This window comes from Crinia signifera, chromosome 11 (assembly GCF_055691185.1).
Source record: "Crinia signifera chromosome 11, ASM5569118v1, whole genome shotgun sequence".
Classification (NCBI taxonomy): Eukaryota; Metazoa; Chordata; class Amphibia; order Anura; family Myobatrachidae; genus Crinia; species Crinia signifera.
In genome coordinates this window covers 5,873,399-5,891,343 of record NC_139227.1, presented here as the reverse complement: position 1 = coordinate 5,891,343, position 17,945 = coordinate 5,873,399, and the positions used below count along the sequence as shown (strand labels likewise).

General features: G+C 41.3%; 1 protein-coding gene across 1 annotated transcript; it reads right to left on the bottom strand.

Moving 5' to 3' along the window:
- Window positions 1-11,191: 11,191 nt before the first annotated feature.
- Window positions 11,192-17,023, bottom strand: IRX3 (iroquois homeobox 3). The gene is made up of 4 exons (XM_083164160.1): window positions 16,571-17,023; window positions 14,000-14,981; window positions 12,217-12,283; window positions 11,192-11,579 (listed from the first exon to the last, which is right to left on the bottom strand). Exons 1-4 carry the CDS (start codon window positions 16,790-16,792, stop codon window positions 11,525-11,527), a joined length of 1,326 nt encoding a protein of 441 aa, XP_083020286.1. The 5' UTR covers window positions 16,793-17,023; the 3' UTR covers window positions 11,192-11,524.
- Window positions 17,024-17,945: the final 922 nt, after the last annotated feature.

The window sequence follows — 17,945 nt, the reverse complement described above, 5'->3', positions numbered from 1 at the left end:
CACCATCCGTACTTCCCCCGTATATATAACACATGGTGGGAAGAGAACCCATGTCCTCAGCGCTGTGAGGCAGTAATATAACCATTACACCATCCGTACTGCCCCGTATATATAACACATAGTGGGGATAGAACCCATGACCCCAGCGCTGTGTGGCAGTAATATAACCATTACACCATCCGTACTGCCCCGTATATATAACACATGGTGGGGATCGAACCCATGACCTCAGCACTGTGAGGGAGTAATGCTAACCATTACACCATCCGTACTTCCCTTGTATATATAACACATGGTGGGAAGAGAACCCATGTCCTCAGCGCTGTGAGGCAGTAATATAACCATTACACCATCCGTACTGCCCCGTATATATAGCACATGGTGGGGATCGAACCCATGACCTCAGTGCTGTGAGGCAGTAATGCTAACCATTACACCATCCGTACTGCCCCGTATATATAACACATGGTGGGAATAGAACCCATGACCTCAGCACTGTGTGGCAGTAATATAACCATTACACCGTCCATGCTGCCCCGTATATATAACACATAGTGGGGATAGAACCCATGACCTCAGCGCTGTGTGGCAGTAATATAACCATTACACCATCCGTACTGCCCCGTATATATAACACATGGTGGGAATAGAACCCATGACCTCAGCACTGTGTGGCAGTAATATAACCATTACACCGTCCGTGCTGCCCCGTATATATAACACATAGTGGGGATAGAACCCATGACCTCAGCGCTGTGTGGCAGTAATATAACCATTACACCATCCGTACTGCCCCCGTATATATAACACATGGTGGGGATAGAACCCATGACCTCAGCGCTGTGTGGCAGTAATATAACCATTACACCATCCGTACTGCCCCGTATATATAACACATGGTGGGGATAGAACCCATGACCTCAGCGCTGTGTGGCAGTAATATAACCATTACACCATCCGTACTGCCCCGTATATATAACACATGGTGGGGATAGAACCCATGACCTCAGCGCTGTGTGGCAGTAATGTAACCATTACACCATCCGTACTGCCCCGTATATATAACACATGGTGGGTATAGAACCCATGACCTCAGTGCTGTGAGGCAGTAATGCTAACCATTACACCCTCCGTGGTGCTCATGGTAAGCAGAGGTAAAATCAGGATGCAGGACAAGGAATAATTTCTGGGCACGCCCTCGCTCCACCCCAAATCCTCCTGTAGCCGCGCTCCCTGAATTATACAGTCACAACATTTCCTTTTGACTTGATGAGCCATTTAGTAGTATTTGCCTTATTCCTCGTGCATATTATTTTATTTTTATATTACTTATTTATATATATACATATATATATATATATATATATATATATAGTACCTTTGGTTGCTATGGGCAACAACATCTTTTTTTTTTTTTTTTTTTAGGAGCTTTAATAAATTTACTCCATAGTGGTTTGTTTTATTTTATTATTTTATTGTAGATATTTCGCATTATAAGTTTTAAATCTTTTGTTCAAATATTCCCTGTAAAGCGCTGCGGGATATGTGTCTGCTCCATATATAACTGCTAAAACTAATAATAGTTATACTACGTATTGCTTCGTTTTTACGCGGTCTATTATACTGAAGACATTTTAAATCAGAAACTCCCCCTCCCTTCCAAATATAACAAAGTGTGTTATGGAGCAAAAGCATTTTGTAATAGATCACTTCAAAACCAGCTTATGCCCCATTACTTTTAACAGTAAACCAATAAACTTTCAGTCTCAAACCACTTTAGTGTCACGGGCTCACAGCACTTGATCTTTGAAATCAAATCCTTGCTAAGCAGGCATCCCAACTTGGAAGAATTTCACTAGTCTCTAACTTCAAACCTCTGCATGTCTACCCCACAGAGTGGCCGGATTGTAAGTTATTTCAGTATTTTACATTCCTAAACCTTTAGTGTATTCAAGACTGAAAAAACCCGAAAGGAAGTTACAGGAAGTATTGAAAATCTACTATGTCCAATTATCCAGAAATGTCAGTATTGTTGGTTAAGCTCCATACACACTAGCTGACCCAGCCAATGCTGATATACAGTAGTCAACAGTATCGACTGCGGCCACAGGACGGCTGGTATTGTGCATACACACTGATCGATATCGGCCACCGATATTGTTCAGTGACATCACCGGGACCCGCTAAACCAGCAGGTCGTTTGGATATGTAGCCAGACATCAATCATCATTAATGACGTGTTAACGATATTGAGTGTAGTCTAGATGATATTGTGGAAGACATCGCACAGAAGCCCCTTTCTGACCAATATCTATCACATTAACCTCTAGTGTGTATGGCGCATTAGTGTTGTTGGAGCTGATGTTTCCGTAGGCATTATGGAAGGTATTCAATTCTGGTGATGTCCGTAAACTGCCTTCGGTGAAAGAGAACAGTAAAAATGTATGAAACCCAACTTCACTCATTTTGATGTGCGTCCCAGATAGATGTGCAGGAAAATTGTCTTTGTTGGGGTACGGAATTATACCACCACATGTGCAGCTGGACACCGCAGACACAAATTGCGGTGGATTGAATACAGATCTATGAGGAGACGCTACATAAATACATTACACCCTCCACTCTACCAGGGCCACCTTAACGTATGGGCTTACTGGGCAGCTGCCCTAGGGACTCACAATTCTAGAGGCCTCAGAGCCTCCAGAGTTAATAGAGATTGCTGCCCGGCTGCCTTGATTGTGAATTGCACAAAATCAGAGCTGTCGGGAAACATTTTTTAGCGGCCTGCAGCCAAACAGTTACTGGCTGTAAGCTAATGCTACTTGCTGGATGGCTGATAGCCGGTGGAGAGACACCGCAGGAAGTTCTGATTTTTTTTTAACTTAAGTAGGGGCCGCAGTGCATTGCTTTGCCTAGGGCCCACAATGCCATAAAGATGGCCCTGCACTCTACCATAACCAACCTTGTCTTAATACTGTTCTGTTCCATATTATAAAGCACAATAGAATACGCTAGTGATATTTATATAACTGTAAATAAATAAATTCATAACCCCTCAAAGGGTTTATATTTTTCTCCCACGCTGCATAGACGTGACTCTCAGTACCGCAGTCATTGTGGATCAATTAATAAACCTGATGAGGTCAGTGGATACCGATGTTGTGCTAGAAATGTGCAGGCTGTGTGTTAATATGGCTGCTTGTGCCATGGACAGGTAAATATCTCTCGTCTATGCTTGTATGGAAATGACTGATGGGTACAGATGTGTCAATCACCTAGGTGGTGCTTCATACTTTTTCATACTGTACATTTATTTGTATCATACCAGCAGATTTGTTGCAGATTAAGCATAGCGATATGTGACCTTATGCATGTGAACGCGCCTTCACTTGTTTTGCCCAAATTAGCTACAGAGTGGCGCACAGAAGCTGGATGAAATGCAGTACCGGTATTATGCTTTCGTCTCATTCCTTATGTGGATAAGATGTATATTTTGAGGAGAAAGCCGTGGTTAGCGAGCGAGGGTAAGCCGCAGAGTCGGTGGCACGCCAAACACGGCTATTTGAGGCGATTTGGAAAATGTAACTCAGGCCCTTATTCTGGTTGCTGCGGTAATGTCTGCATGCGTTAGTGCCGCCGATGTTTTGTGTCTGCAAATGGAACGCACGTCCAAATTCCGCATGAAATGTGTACACTACGAACAGGGGGTGGAGAGGGGCGTGAAGGGCTGTTTGGGCTCATTACCATATGTTTACACCCCGCGTTTCATGGGCGTTCCCATGTACGTATGGTAATGCGGCCGTGACGCACGTGTAGGGGGCGGACATATGACATTGCCGGATGTCAGCTGCCCGCCCAGATCCCGGCTTTTGCACAGAGAAATGCCCGTGTGGTCTGAGGTTGCGGGAGCTGGTGGACCACTCGGTCCTGCATTCGATGGTCTGCAACCATCGAATGATGGGGGAGGTTCCAAGAGATGGAGGAGGCGTATCCGTGAGAAATCCACTCATGCTCCGTGCGGTCAGCGGCTTACCGCATTCGGACGGAGTGAGCGATCCGTACGAAAGGCGGGGTTTAGGACGCACGGTCCTGCCAGCATATTCGGCTCCGTCCGCACCGACCAGAATAAGGCCCTCAATGTGGATCATTTGGTTGACAGAACCAAGGATGGCCGTCATTAGGTCAACCACTACTGGTTGACAGTCAAAAAGGTGATGTTGGAAAAAGTTCAATATGCACTAGGTTGACAAGGACAAAAGGTTGACGTAAGCAAAAGGTCAACATGGAAATATTCGACACATGAAAAGGTCAACATGAGTTTTTCACATTTTCAGTGTCTATGTCGACATCTGATGACATGGACCCTCAGTAAGTGTAAGGCGTACGCTCGCCAACCTTTGGGCACACTTTACCCTTGCCTATTAAGAGTCCACATAGATCGTAAAGTAATGAGATTATGTGAATGGAAAAAATTGTGTACTGGGTTGACTTGTTGCGTCTGTCGACCAATAGTGGTTGACCTTTTAATTGTCGACCTTTTGACTGTCGACCTAACAACCAGAACCAAACTCGATAATTGCTGAAGACACAAAAATATTTCGGGCCAGATGTACCAGGTTTCAAAAAGAGACAAAATGGAGAGTGACAAACAACCAGCCAATCAGCTCCTACCTGTCATTTTTCAAACCCAGCCTGTAACATGGCCGGCAGGAGCTGATTGGTTGGCTGTTTATCATTCTCCATTTTATTACTTTTTGGAATACATTATTTACATCATTTCACCTAGTTATTTGTGTTTTTATTCAATTGTGTTACTACACTCCGGTGGGCTCATTCAGATGCTGAGTGAAGTCATTTAATCATTTGAATTGACTACTACAGAGGGACAGTTTGAAGAGGTGGTACTTACTTTTGGTCAAAGAGAACGAAAATGCAAAATAAACTTTCATATAATTGATATAAAACTGTACAAGGTTATAGCAATGTTCTATACAGCTCTGCTTACTAAAGTCTTAACAAGGGGAGTGACAGTGGCTCCCGGGGCGTTCTGGGGATCAATATTCCCTTTTCCTATGATAAGTTACATTACCTAGAGACTAGAGAACTCTTTTCTTTTTCTTTCTTTTTTTAGAATAGATATAAACAGTCATTACAGACATAGTAATGGCAGCAATTAGGGAGGTTTCACATGTGAGAGGCTTTAATGGGATCTGTTTTACTTAATTCACATAGGCAATACACATGAGAAACTCATTGTTGTGACTGCCTTCAACTCTGCTGCGGCAAAGCCAGCCATGTGAAACTAGCCTAACAGCAAACAATTAGAATCATATTCAAATCAAGTATTTATATGACCGGAGAGGAACGCAGTCAGTAGTAATTGTACAGAGCAGATTAGGGACATGGTTATGGGTGGGTTGATGAGGACGCAGTGTTGGCAGACAGGAGGCATTTGAAGGCCTGGGGATGCTGGACTAGTCCAGTACACTATTAGGGTGACAGCAATGAGAATGACCAATTCTCTGATTTCTAAGGACATTCTAGATTTCATTCCAGCTGATGAATAAATGGCTACCCACAGCTTTGCCACAAATACTTGGGACAGTTTATCGTCTATACAGGGTTCAGGGGCTGATCATTTACATAAATATGTGGAGTTATAGAGAATTCATAGTGATTATGTCAATGTTAAACTATTATATTAGCTTGTTAATATTGGTGTTTCTGACACGTTCCAATTTTCCTGTCAGTCACAATCATTAAAGTGTCTGACATTTATATTCTCTAAGATGACTATCCCAGAAATCTCACAGATCAAGGTGTGTATTTCTGTCCTGCAGCTGCTGGTATCAACAGCAATGCCGAGAGCAGGCTAGCCAACATTTCACAAAGGATTATGGGTCATTCCAGACAAGCAGTTGCTGGACGGTGAACACTCTCCCGGCGAGATGTATGTAGGTAGGTCTGCCAGGCACCTAACCCCACTTCCCCTCAAAAGCCTGAGTTTGGCTTCTGTTCCTCCCATCCGAGGCCTAGTCGGTAATCTTTCTCACACCTAACGTTAACTCCCCTGACAATAAGCCTAACCTTATGCCATATCCTAACTACTGCTGTCTTGTCTGGACAAGTAAAGGAACAGATCATGCTGGGGAAAGCAGGAGCATCAAGGGGAACCAGGATCAGTGGAACAAAAGATTTCTGTCAATCACCTCAGATGTCTGACAAGGCAGCTATAAGGATTTTATTAGACCAATGTATTGAGTCTCTCCTGCTACAGTGTGTGACTAATGTCAAAGGTGACTGACAGGCCCTGAATAATGTCAGAGGAGGAACCACAAAAAGTGCAATAATTAGGAAGAAATCAACATCTTCAATGAATAAATTAATACAAGCAATAGCCCAGATACATGATCATTTATTATACTTAGAGTTAACTATTTTATATGTACATTTTCTGTACTTTTGGATATAATCTAACATTATACTGCCTACTATATTAGGGACATTAAGCTAGACATTGCCAATAACCTCAACCATTTTCTTTCCTTTCCTTTCTGAACCTACACTTTATAATTTTATGCCGCCATCCTGTGGAAATGGCTGTGTAAATGTATACTCAGTGTCTGTATACCTATATCCTCCCAAGATCTGCGTCTCATCCACACTCATTACTTGCTCCCATTCCCAACTGCAGGACTTTCTTCGGGCTGCACCCACTCTGTGGAATGCCCTCCCAAGCACAATAAGACTCTCCCCCAGTCTCCAAACCTATAAGCGTTCCCTAAAAACTCATCTCTTCAGGCAAGCTTATCAAATTCCAGAACCAGTCATAGAACCTTGCGTTCTGGTGGAATCGATGCACTAAAGAATACAGTATCTATCCTTATGTATCACTGCCTATTTCCCTATAGATTGTAAGCTTGCGAGCAGGGCCCTCCTACATTTTGACTGTCTGTAAATACCATGTTTGTTGTATCACTGTCTCCTTTGTAAAGCGCAACGGAATATGCTGCGCTATATAAGACACTTAATAAATAAATAATAATAATAACATATGTAGGTTCACATGTGTAATGCAAAGTAAATTCCTTATTTCTAGCTTTCAATCATCTGCAAACACCATTTGGAGGGAATTCAATTGTCAGCACACCGGCATCCAGCAGATGGCGCCCCAAAGCAGCTATTCAGTTTTTGCCCTATTTGGGTATGATCCGTTTCCGTTGCCAATGCCTCCATTCAAGGTCACACCCCAAGGAGTGGTGAGCTGGAAAAAGCTAAAAGTTACCTTTTTTGTGTTCTCAAACGGGACATTTTGCGTTGCACCCATTAGTGTTCACTGTGCAGCTAAACCTGACCATAATGAGTCCGATCAGGGCGATCAGTAACATCAAATGACTATCGCCCCATGATCTCCCCACTTTTGATGGGAGATCGGGGGTGATAAACAATTAATTTTCCCTCTTTTAATTATATATTAATTACGAATCCATTTATTATATTATTTATATTATCCATTTACTATTGTGTGCATTAATATAATATTATACATTAATATATTTAAATAAAATATATATATTTCCCTTGCCTGCTGCCTGTTTAGCTGTACATCCTTAAATGAATATCACTGGATTGGCTAAGCAGCGGCATTTGCTGAATACTTGACACAATCCTTGGTCGATGCCCATTATAACAATTGACATCTGTGCAGTTGATAGATTGTACGTTACTTATGAATAGAAAGGTCTACAGCGCTGTCCACAACTCCGCCGCACAGCAGGAGAACACATGGAAAAATGAATGTTTATTTTTACTCTCATCTACAGTATATGTGGTTTACATTGGGCACCTTGTGACTGCACTTCTCTTCCTATTGTCTCTGCACAAATGGCAGCGTAGTCACTTTTGGGCTTCTGGTTGCAGCTATTACATATGTTCGGATGAACGCTGTGTTGCTCTTCTCTGCAATATGCAGTACCGTTCCCCAGAATATTTATAACATAGACATGATACAGTTTTCTGGATCTTAATTGCAAGAATTCCAATGCCCCTAATTTAAATTTCTGTTCAATTTTTCTTCCTCCCATTCTCTCCTCAAAGTTGTTGCCTGTGCTGCTCCTTACCTCTGGAACTCTCTTCCTATAAGACACTCCAACTCTCTGCAAAACATTACATTGGCTGTCAAGGCCTGCTTCTTTATCAAAGCCATCCAGCCTTCATCCTAACCCACTGTTATATGCTCCGTACTTAATGTCTTTCCCCTCTGTGTCGCCTCTGCCTATGGCCTGATAGAAGCTTCCAGGTGCCCTAGGATAACACACATGTAACCCTCCTTGTAATGCTGCTAAACACATGTGTATGGGCGCTCAGGGACTCACTAGTCATACTGCCCATGTGCATGTAAGGACGGTTATACACCTGGTATGTAGGATCTAATGCTTGCGGCGTGGGAAGGAGACTTTGGCTCTAAGCTACCCCACTGTTGACCTTTTGACCACATCGCATTGATCCTTTGACTTTTGACCTATTATCTGTACACCACAAATATCACCTCTAAGATTTCATAATATTTTATCGCTTTTGGTGACCAGATGACTATAGATCTGCAATATTTCATGATTTGGACAGGAATTAATTACCGAATCACTTAAGGGACTAAAATCATATATTGAATTCTACATTATGGATAAGTATTTATCTCTGTCCTATTCAAGGTTAATATATATTTTTTTATGTCCGTACTGGACAACATTATTAGTACAGAGGATCTAGTGAAGTAAAAAATATATATTTTCACAATGGACGGTGCCAGCAGTGTAAGCAGACTTGTCTTCTAATTGGAAATGCATGTGTCTGTGTATACTTGAGCTTTCGGTGATCTCCAAGTCACGTTTTGCAGGACACACATTGTATGGCTTGGTCTAATACTTTGCAGATCACTGTCTATCTATCTATCTATCTATCTATCTATCTATCTATCTATCTATCTATCTATCTATCTATCAGAATCTCTGCCCCTTTAACGCCTCCATTATCATCTCCGCTGGGCAGTACAGGGCAGAATTGGTGAAGCAGATGCCGTATTGTATATTTTATATGAGGAGAGAGATTTATTTATTTCAATCTAAGCGATTGTATTAAAGACATCTGGATTCACCTCTTTCTGAAACGTGTAGGACACATGAAATATCCTGTTTGTATTAGAATTACAGTAAAGTAGTAATAAAATAAATCTGTAAAATAAATTGCCCCGAGCACTAATGGGACACAATGAGACACGCACTCACATTAATAGATGTAGCACAACTATTGTGAAAATCCTAGGAAAAATTTGGATAAAGTTTTTTTTTTTACCCCCAATTCTCTGCTTGTGGGGGTGATATAGACAGAATATTATATCAGTTGCTATTGCTGTTTTACAGAACAGGATTTACTGTATGATATTCCATTGGTATTAGGCTAAATCCTTTTGTAAATCATTGTGTTTGGCTTTTCCAGCACTATACACACTTACACAATTAGGGGTCAATTTACTAAGGTGGGATTTCTATTGCAGATGGGAGGTTGCTCGTAGCAACCAATAAGATTATCTATTATCTTCTAGAAGGTGCTAAATAAATGAGAAGTAGTTCCTGATTGGTTGGTATGGTCAACATCCCATCTTCGATAGAACTACCATTTTAATTAATGTACCCCTTAGAGCAGTGATGGGGAACCTTCTGCCCTCTGGCATCCCAGCATGCCCTGCTACAGATTTGCTATTTGGCCATTCTAAAACTGATGCAGGGCATGATGGGATGTGTAGTTCAGAAACAGCTGGAGGGCCGAAGGTTCCCCATCCCTGCCTTTGAGTATGAAGGTACCCTACACAACAAGGCACAGGCCAGGCATATGTATCCAGCACCACAATTTGGAAACAGGCACATTTGTCTCTCCGTATTGTACTAGGGGTATAAAATGTTTCAGTTCTAAATATATATATATATATATGCGGCACTTGAGACTTGATTAATGAACACTTACACATGCCGTGTGATCAACGTTTAAATTTTTATAAAAAAAGTCCAAATTTAAAAAAAAAAATTTTTTTATTAAAATTGAAACGTTGATCACACTGCATGTGTAAGTGTTCATCATTAAAGCCTCGAGTGCCGCACCATTGTTGTTTGTACATCCCTTCTACTGTGAAGGCACCGGCTGAAGCTACGATCGTTGTTGGGAGTGCCAATTCCTGGACATATATATATATATATATATATCTATATATCTATATAGATATATATATCTATATATAGATATATATATATATCTATATAGATATATATATATATATATTTATTATATAAAAGTAAAGTTGCACATCAAACTATATATATTTGTTACAAATAACTCATAGAACATAACAACAACAGAAGTATTTCGATTTCCCAATCGGAATATTCGATTGACTTCTCTATCATCTGCAAGTTTACATCCCGTATAAGAAGCATTGCAGAAACAGGGAAATGAAGTTTCCATAGGGGGCGCTCCAAACCCACATTTCATGGCTGAATATCCTATCCAGACCCATTATGTTATCAGTGGCATCTTGAACAAATCCGTTCACAGTAAATAGCTCTTTCTTGAAAGAAAACACAATAACATAACATTTGCAATCAATTAGTAGCCTGGATTTGACGAGGAGCTATAAGTGTGATCGTTTGAAATCTGCACAGTTTCTTTTACCTCCTTTAAACCCAGCATTCAATAGGTAAACTCAGCAGTGTATTATCATTTAATTAGTAACTGATACTTCAACTGCTAGGGCACAAATTCTTTAATGTTTATTTTTAAGACCCAATTATTTAGCAGCTGTTATGCCCTCTGTAGGATCGCATCGTGCCCCATTTGTCAGAACTCATTTCCCCCTATAGGACTATGACATACTTTGGCGTATTCATAGTGGAGACACAAGGGGTGAAATTTAATACGATGAGAGATTCACAAAAAGTGAGAGATTTGGTGAGAATTCTCCAGTTTTTTTTAAAGCGGCGATCAAGCAGTGTTAAGGATCGCCGCTTTAAAAAAAAAAAAATCTTGAGATTTCTTACCAAATCTCTCACTTTCTGAATCTCTCTTCCTACCACATTTCCCCCCAAAGACGGAGTTCTTCACATTGTGTCTACAGAAGAAAAAGTAATCGCAACAACTGAAGTAAATTCTCAACAATTCATTTATTAACCAAAAATATATACTTTCTTGTACAATTTGGTTTTTTTAAGACATATGTACATTTTTACTCTATATACAAAGGGGCATAAAGAAATGAGGGACTCTTAATTATCACAGGACAAACCGTACAAATTCAACTAACCTGAATTAGAGTATAGAAAGTGATATTATTTCTCCATCTTATACACAGACATGCTTACAATACGGAACTGGTCAGAGGATGTGTTTTACAGCCATTACAACAACGTAAAAAAAAAAGAATAAAATTAAAATAAAAAATAATAATAATAACAATAATAATAATTAAAACAAAATGTTAGGACGAGGACAACGCAGAAAGAATCATAGCAGCGTCGAGTTGATTTTGAGATCTGAAAATAAAATATTGTATATATTAGTTATTGTAATCCTTCCCCATACTGGCTCTGAAATGCTCTGTACTGGTTTAAAGTGACAAGTATTTAATGTTTGTCTGTATGGATATTATACGTCTGTAACAGAAACGTCATTGCCATATGTATACTGGAAACAAATGACACAATAATAACATATCTGTACGTATGCACAAAGCAAAGTAATCCTGTCAAAGGAGTCTTCTGTAATAATCCAGGGCATTATCTACCAATATCTAATAAGTATTCCGAGCAGCTCTCCTATACAATTATGTGGTCATAATGACAGACATAAAATGAAATATAATTGTAAGTACTCAGTGATTCATAGGCCCATTAAGAGCAATAAGGGTTTGCTTTAAACAAAAGCCGCAGTACAAACACAATTAAAATAACTATAAATTAAGAATATATTATTTTAGATGTATGTATATATATATATATATATATAAATATATATGTATGTATATATATATATATATATATATATATATATATACATATTTATAATTTATATTTTTATAATTAATATATATATATATATATATATATATATATATATATATATATATATATATATATAGTATAAATACGCATATACATCACAGTCTCTTACCTCCTTTGAACGGGTTGGAAAGCTGTACTTAGAATTTTTTTCTCTATTTCCAGCGTACTCGGCCGATCTATAAAAATAATTAAAACAAAGACCAGTAAGTAAAGGAGATTTTTCTCCGGATTAATATACAATATCCCATTTATGGCTTGTATAATACATAATCTGTCCCCCCCCCCACCAGCAATGAAAAATACTGGCGAATCGGGCGATTCATTGAAAGAGAAAAGTTTTTGAGGAGCGAAGTTGTCAGACAATTATTAGTTGTCAGACTATTAGTTGTCAGTGAGATTTCAGACACAATTTGTTAACACATTGTTCTAAAAAAGAATTTCCGCATATTGCCGTCATTAATGTAATATGTATATAATTCCGTACAAATGAGCAAACGATTAACACCCTAATTACAGGAGAGGGGACTTCCATGTTTTGTTTTGAGCCTCTTTTTAAGTTTGGGGAACTAATTTACACAAATGATCATAGAATGAGAGCACACACAAGTATACAGACTGTATTAAACGACATACAGGCGATTTGTATCATTGCAGTTTCTACTACAAATGGTGATTGCAATCAATTCCGAGCACAAAAATATCCCTGATTAATATTGTCATAGAGAAAACCAATTACTTAATTAGTGTGTGTGTGTGAATATATATATATATATATATATATATATATATAAAATTAATTATAGCTATATATTTATGTATGTATATATATATAAATAAATATCTATAAATTATATATATATATATATATATATATATATATATATATATATATTACTGACGCTCACATACATGAGTAAATGTGTATATGTGTTGTAAATAGCATGGACAGTTAGTATTTGTGTAGGTCTTTATGTCTTTGTAAAGGATTCGTTAGATCTTAAATATATGTAAATGTCCCTCATGAGTTAAGATACGAAAATGATTCTCATTAGCGATCAGCCGTTATTTGTTGTTCCCAGTCCGGCTTTGCACTCATTATACTGTATATGATAGATTTGCATTTTGACACACACACACACACACACACACACACACACACACACACACACACACACACACACACACACACACACACACACACACACACACACACACACACACACACACACACACACACACTGGGCTATGTCCTACACACTGGGCTATGTCCTACACACACTGGGCTATGTCCTATACACACTTGGCTATGTCCTATACACACTGGGCTATGTCATATACACACTGGGCTATGTACTATACACACTGGGCTATGTCCTACACACCCTGGGCTATGTCATACACACTGGGCTATGTCCTATACACACTGGGCTATGCCCTATACACTGGGCTATGTACTACACACACTGGGCTATGTCCTACACACTGAGCTACAGTATCTACTACACACACTGGGCTATGTCCTACACACCCTGGGCTATGTCATACACACTGGGCTATGTCCTATACACACTGGGCTATGTCCTACACACCCTGGGCTATGTCATACACACTGGGCTATGTCCTATACACACTGGGCTATGCCCTATACACTGGGCTATGTACTACACACACTGGGCTATGTCCTACACACTGAGCTACAGTATGTACTACACACACTGGGCTATGTCATACACACTGGGCTATGTCCTATACACACTGGGCTATGTCCTATACACACTGGACTATGTCCTATACACACTGGGCTATGTCCTATACACACTGGGCTATGTCCTATACACTGGGCTATGTCCTACACACTGGGCTATGCCCTACACACACTGGGCTGTAGTCACCTGTTACTGGGTCTGTGCAGCGGGCCTGCTCCCCGGCTTTGTGGAAGCCTGCATTGCCTGCAGCGGCTGCTGTGTGTGTGGCACTCAGTCCTTGCAGAAAGTGAGCAGAGTTCAGTAAAGATAATTGCTGGGCAGAAAATGTCCTCCCTGCCCAGTTCTGGAACCTGCTCCCTGGGCAGGGGATAAGTCTGTGCTGTGCCATCAGGCTCTGAGTGGTCACTGAGCCACTACTGTGGGGAGACTTGCGTGGGTTATCTGGTGCTGTAGCTGTCTCTGCCAGGGACCAGATTTTGGGTTTGTGGGCCGCTGGCAGGCTGCTTTCCTGGGAGGGATTTGGGGATATGCTGTCCAGTTTGATCTGCTCACATTCAGGCTGGAGAGCCTTGGCCTGGACAGAGAGCTCACACTTGTCATGCACCCTGCTGTCCCCAACAACGGACTTTAGGAACCTGTCCTCAGGGACATTTAAGTCCTCAAAGCCATCGGATCCCTCAGAGTCACTCCTGGCGTCTGTCTTAGAGTCTGAGTGGATGTCAGTGTCCTGGTCATCCAGGTCTTCTTTACCTTCAATGTCCTCAGTATCAATATTTTCCAAATCGATCTCTTCTTCATCCTCACGTTTATCCTCTTCATGGTCGCTGCCATAAGAGTTCCCCTCCTCATCTGTCCTGCTCCTGGGGGCCCAGGTCATTTTATTTTCCTTTTTAAGCCTCCTCCGGGCATTGGCAAACCAGGTGGACACTTGGGTGAGGGTCATCTTGGTGATGATGGCCAGCATTATCTTCTCCCCCTTGGTAGGGTAAGGGTTCTTCCTGTGCTCGTTCAGCCAGGCCTTCAGGGTGCTGGTGCTCTCCCTGGTTGCATTTTTGGGCCTTGATGGGTCTCCAAACTGGTACTGTCCATATGGATAAAACGCTGGGTGGTGGTGTGAGAAGGCGGCATGTTGTACCCCTGGGCTGTCCTTCATCTCATACTGGCTGCCCTGTAATGACAAAAACAGAGACCTCAGAACACCAGCAAATGGGAATCCTACTTACAGTATGAGATCAGTGTCCAGGACCTGGTGTGGCGGCACCGGAGATCCTGGCACTCATCGTAATGGAGGTGTCCTCTAATAGTAATAATAATAATAGTAATAATAATAGTAATAATAATAATTAATAATAATAGTAATAATAAGGATGATAATAATAATGATGATAATAATAATAATTGTTGTTGTTATTATTATTATTATTATATTATTGTTGTTATTATTATTATTATTATTATTATTATTATTATTATTATTATTATTATTATTTAAGCTCTCACATTACTTTCATTCTCGCCACCACATCCCCAGCTAGAGGAAATAAGTTACATTCCATAACATTGTTTTATGTTCTCTTTCTTCGGTAAATATTTCCCCCTCGCCTGTTTCCTCTCACAGGTTTGGGATCTGGAGCTGTCAGCAGAACGCAGATAATTTTACAAGGAAAACAAACTTTTTGTTTAACCCCTAAAACCAGAGCAAAGTGTCTCCAAGCTGGGAGCAGGGGCGCAGGTCCAGCAGTCCCCGCACACACTGCGATAGTCCTGGTCACATCGCTTCCTGCTGCTGCACAGTGTACAGGGGGGACAGCAGTATCACCCAACACAGGGGGACAACCTGCTGCACAGTGTACAGGGGGGACTAGGGGGACAGCAGTATTACCCAACACAGGGGGACAACCTGCTGCACAGTGTACAGGGGGGACAGCAGTATCACCCAACACAGGGGGACAACCTGCTGCACAGTGTACAGGGGGTACTAGGGGGACAGCAGTATCACCCAACTGCACAACTCTGGGGAACACACTCCACAACAATACACTACACAGAATGTCTGAGATCATATATATATATATATATATATATATATATATATATATATATATATATTTCACACCCCTCAACAACATTATACACAGTATGTCTGAGATTATATATAACACACACACACACACACACACACACACACACACACACACACACACACACACACACACACACACACACACACACACACACCTACTGCATGCACCCTGACAGGTATGTCGCCGACAGAGAACTACTTGCTCCCAGCCCAGATACTTGCTCCCATTACATGCCAGTTAGTACAGGAGCCGGGATCACAGGCAGTAACTTCTGTGTCTGTGCCTCTGGGTGTAGTGCAGTGGTGAGTAGTGCAGTGTAGTGCAGTAATCAGTAGTGCAGTGGTCAGTAGCGCAGTGGTCAGTAGCGCAGTGGCAGTAGTGCAGTGGTGAGTAGCGCAGCGGTCAGTAGTGCAGTGCAGTGGCAGTAGCGCGGCGGTCAGTAGTGCAGTGTAGTGCAGTAGCGCAGCGGTCAGTAGTGCAGTGTAGTGCAGCGGTCAGTAGAGCAGTGTAGTGCAGTAGCGCAGCGGTCAGTAGAGCAGTGTAGTGCAGTGGCAGTAGTGCAGTAGTACAGTAGCGCAGCGGTCAGTAGCGCAGTGTAGTGCAGTGGCAGTAGTGCAGTAGAGCAGCGGTGAGTAGCCCAGTGTAGCGCCCCGCAGGCTGGAGGTGCCCTTACCAGCTGTGTGAAGAGAGGCAGCTCGGTGGTGTAGGGCAGGAAGGCTCCATACGCCTGGGCTGCGGCGGCTGCTGCATAGGGAGCTCCATACATTGACGAGAGAACATTGGACAGAGTCCCAGCCGAGGAGAGCTCTGCTCCGCTCCTGGTGCCCCCCACCCCTGGCCTGTCAGAGGGGTACAGGGGTCTGACGTACTGGTAGCCCAGCTGTGGGAAGGACATGGTGCAGCAGTGGGTGGCTGGGCAATGTGGAGCCCCTCTAGGACTTGTCTCTCTCTCTCAGCCTCCTACACATCCAGCAAGAGGGGGTAGAGGGTCCAGGCTGCTGTGGTCCTCGCAGGGCTCCCGGTGACTCTGTCCTCTCCCTCTGGTGCTATTGATCTGAGTGGACCCAGGTCAGCTCCTAACAGATTGCCTCAGATCATTGGCACTCACCCTCTGATTGACACTTCAAGTCTAGAGCTGGCTCCTCCCAAGCCTCCCAGTCTAAGTCAGCTTTCTCTTTTATCCACCACCCCTTCCCAAATCTCTCCACTCATCTCTGCTTAACCAGTGCGATGCCAGAGGGCTGTCTCTGCACAGGACTGTCACTGCATGCGGGCAGGACCTGTGCTGGGACAATGCGGGACTTCTATTATATTACAGAGAGACCTGGGCAGCGCAAGCTGTATATCCAGACTGCACACAGCATATATATATGTATATATATATATATATATATATATATATATATATATATATTTATATTTATTTATGTGTGTGTGTATATAATATATATAGATATATATTTATTTATTTGTGTGTGCATATATATATATATATATTTGTGTGTGTGTATATATATTTATTTGTATATATATATATATATATATATTTATTTGTATATATATATATATTCGTGTGTGTGTGTGTGTGTATATATATATATATATATATATATATATATATATATATATATATATATATATATATATATATATATATATATATATATATATATATACAGTTTTTAACTGTTGTAACGAACCGCTGTTATATGTTCTGTTTCAGGTCATTTCCAGCTCTTTGCCTGTAAATCCCTGAACATCCTAATTTGTAGACCTGGGGACCCCCGGCAGGCGCAGCCCCTACAGTGCCCACCCCCCCTGCCTTCTCCCTGGGTATTGCATTACAGTATGAGAGAGAAATAAGTGGGTGCATGCAAATGAGATATCTGACTGTATGCAAATAGGGATTAGGGGGAGCAGAGGGGAGAGACTGTTCCTGGGGATTTTCTCTGCAGCACATCTCACGTTTTTAAAACCTCTTTATAAAAAGGGGACCTGGAATTAGTGTAAGCTATCAGCGGCAAAATAGGGGGATACTTTCCTCCTAA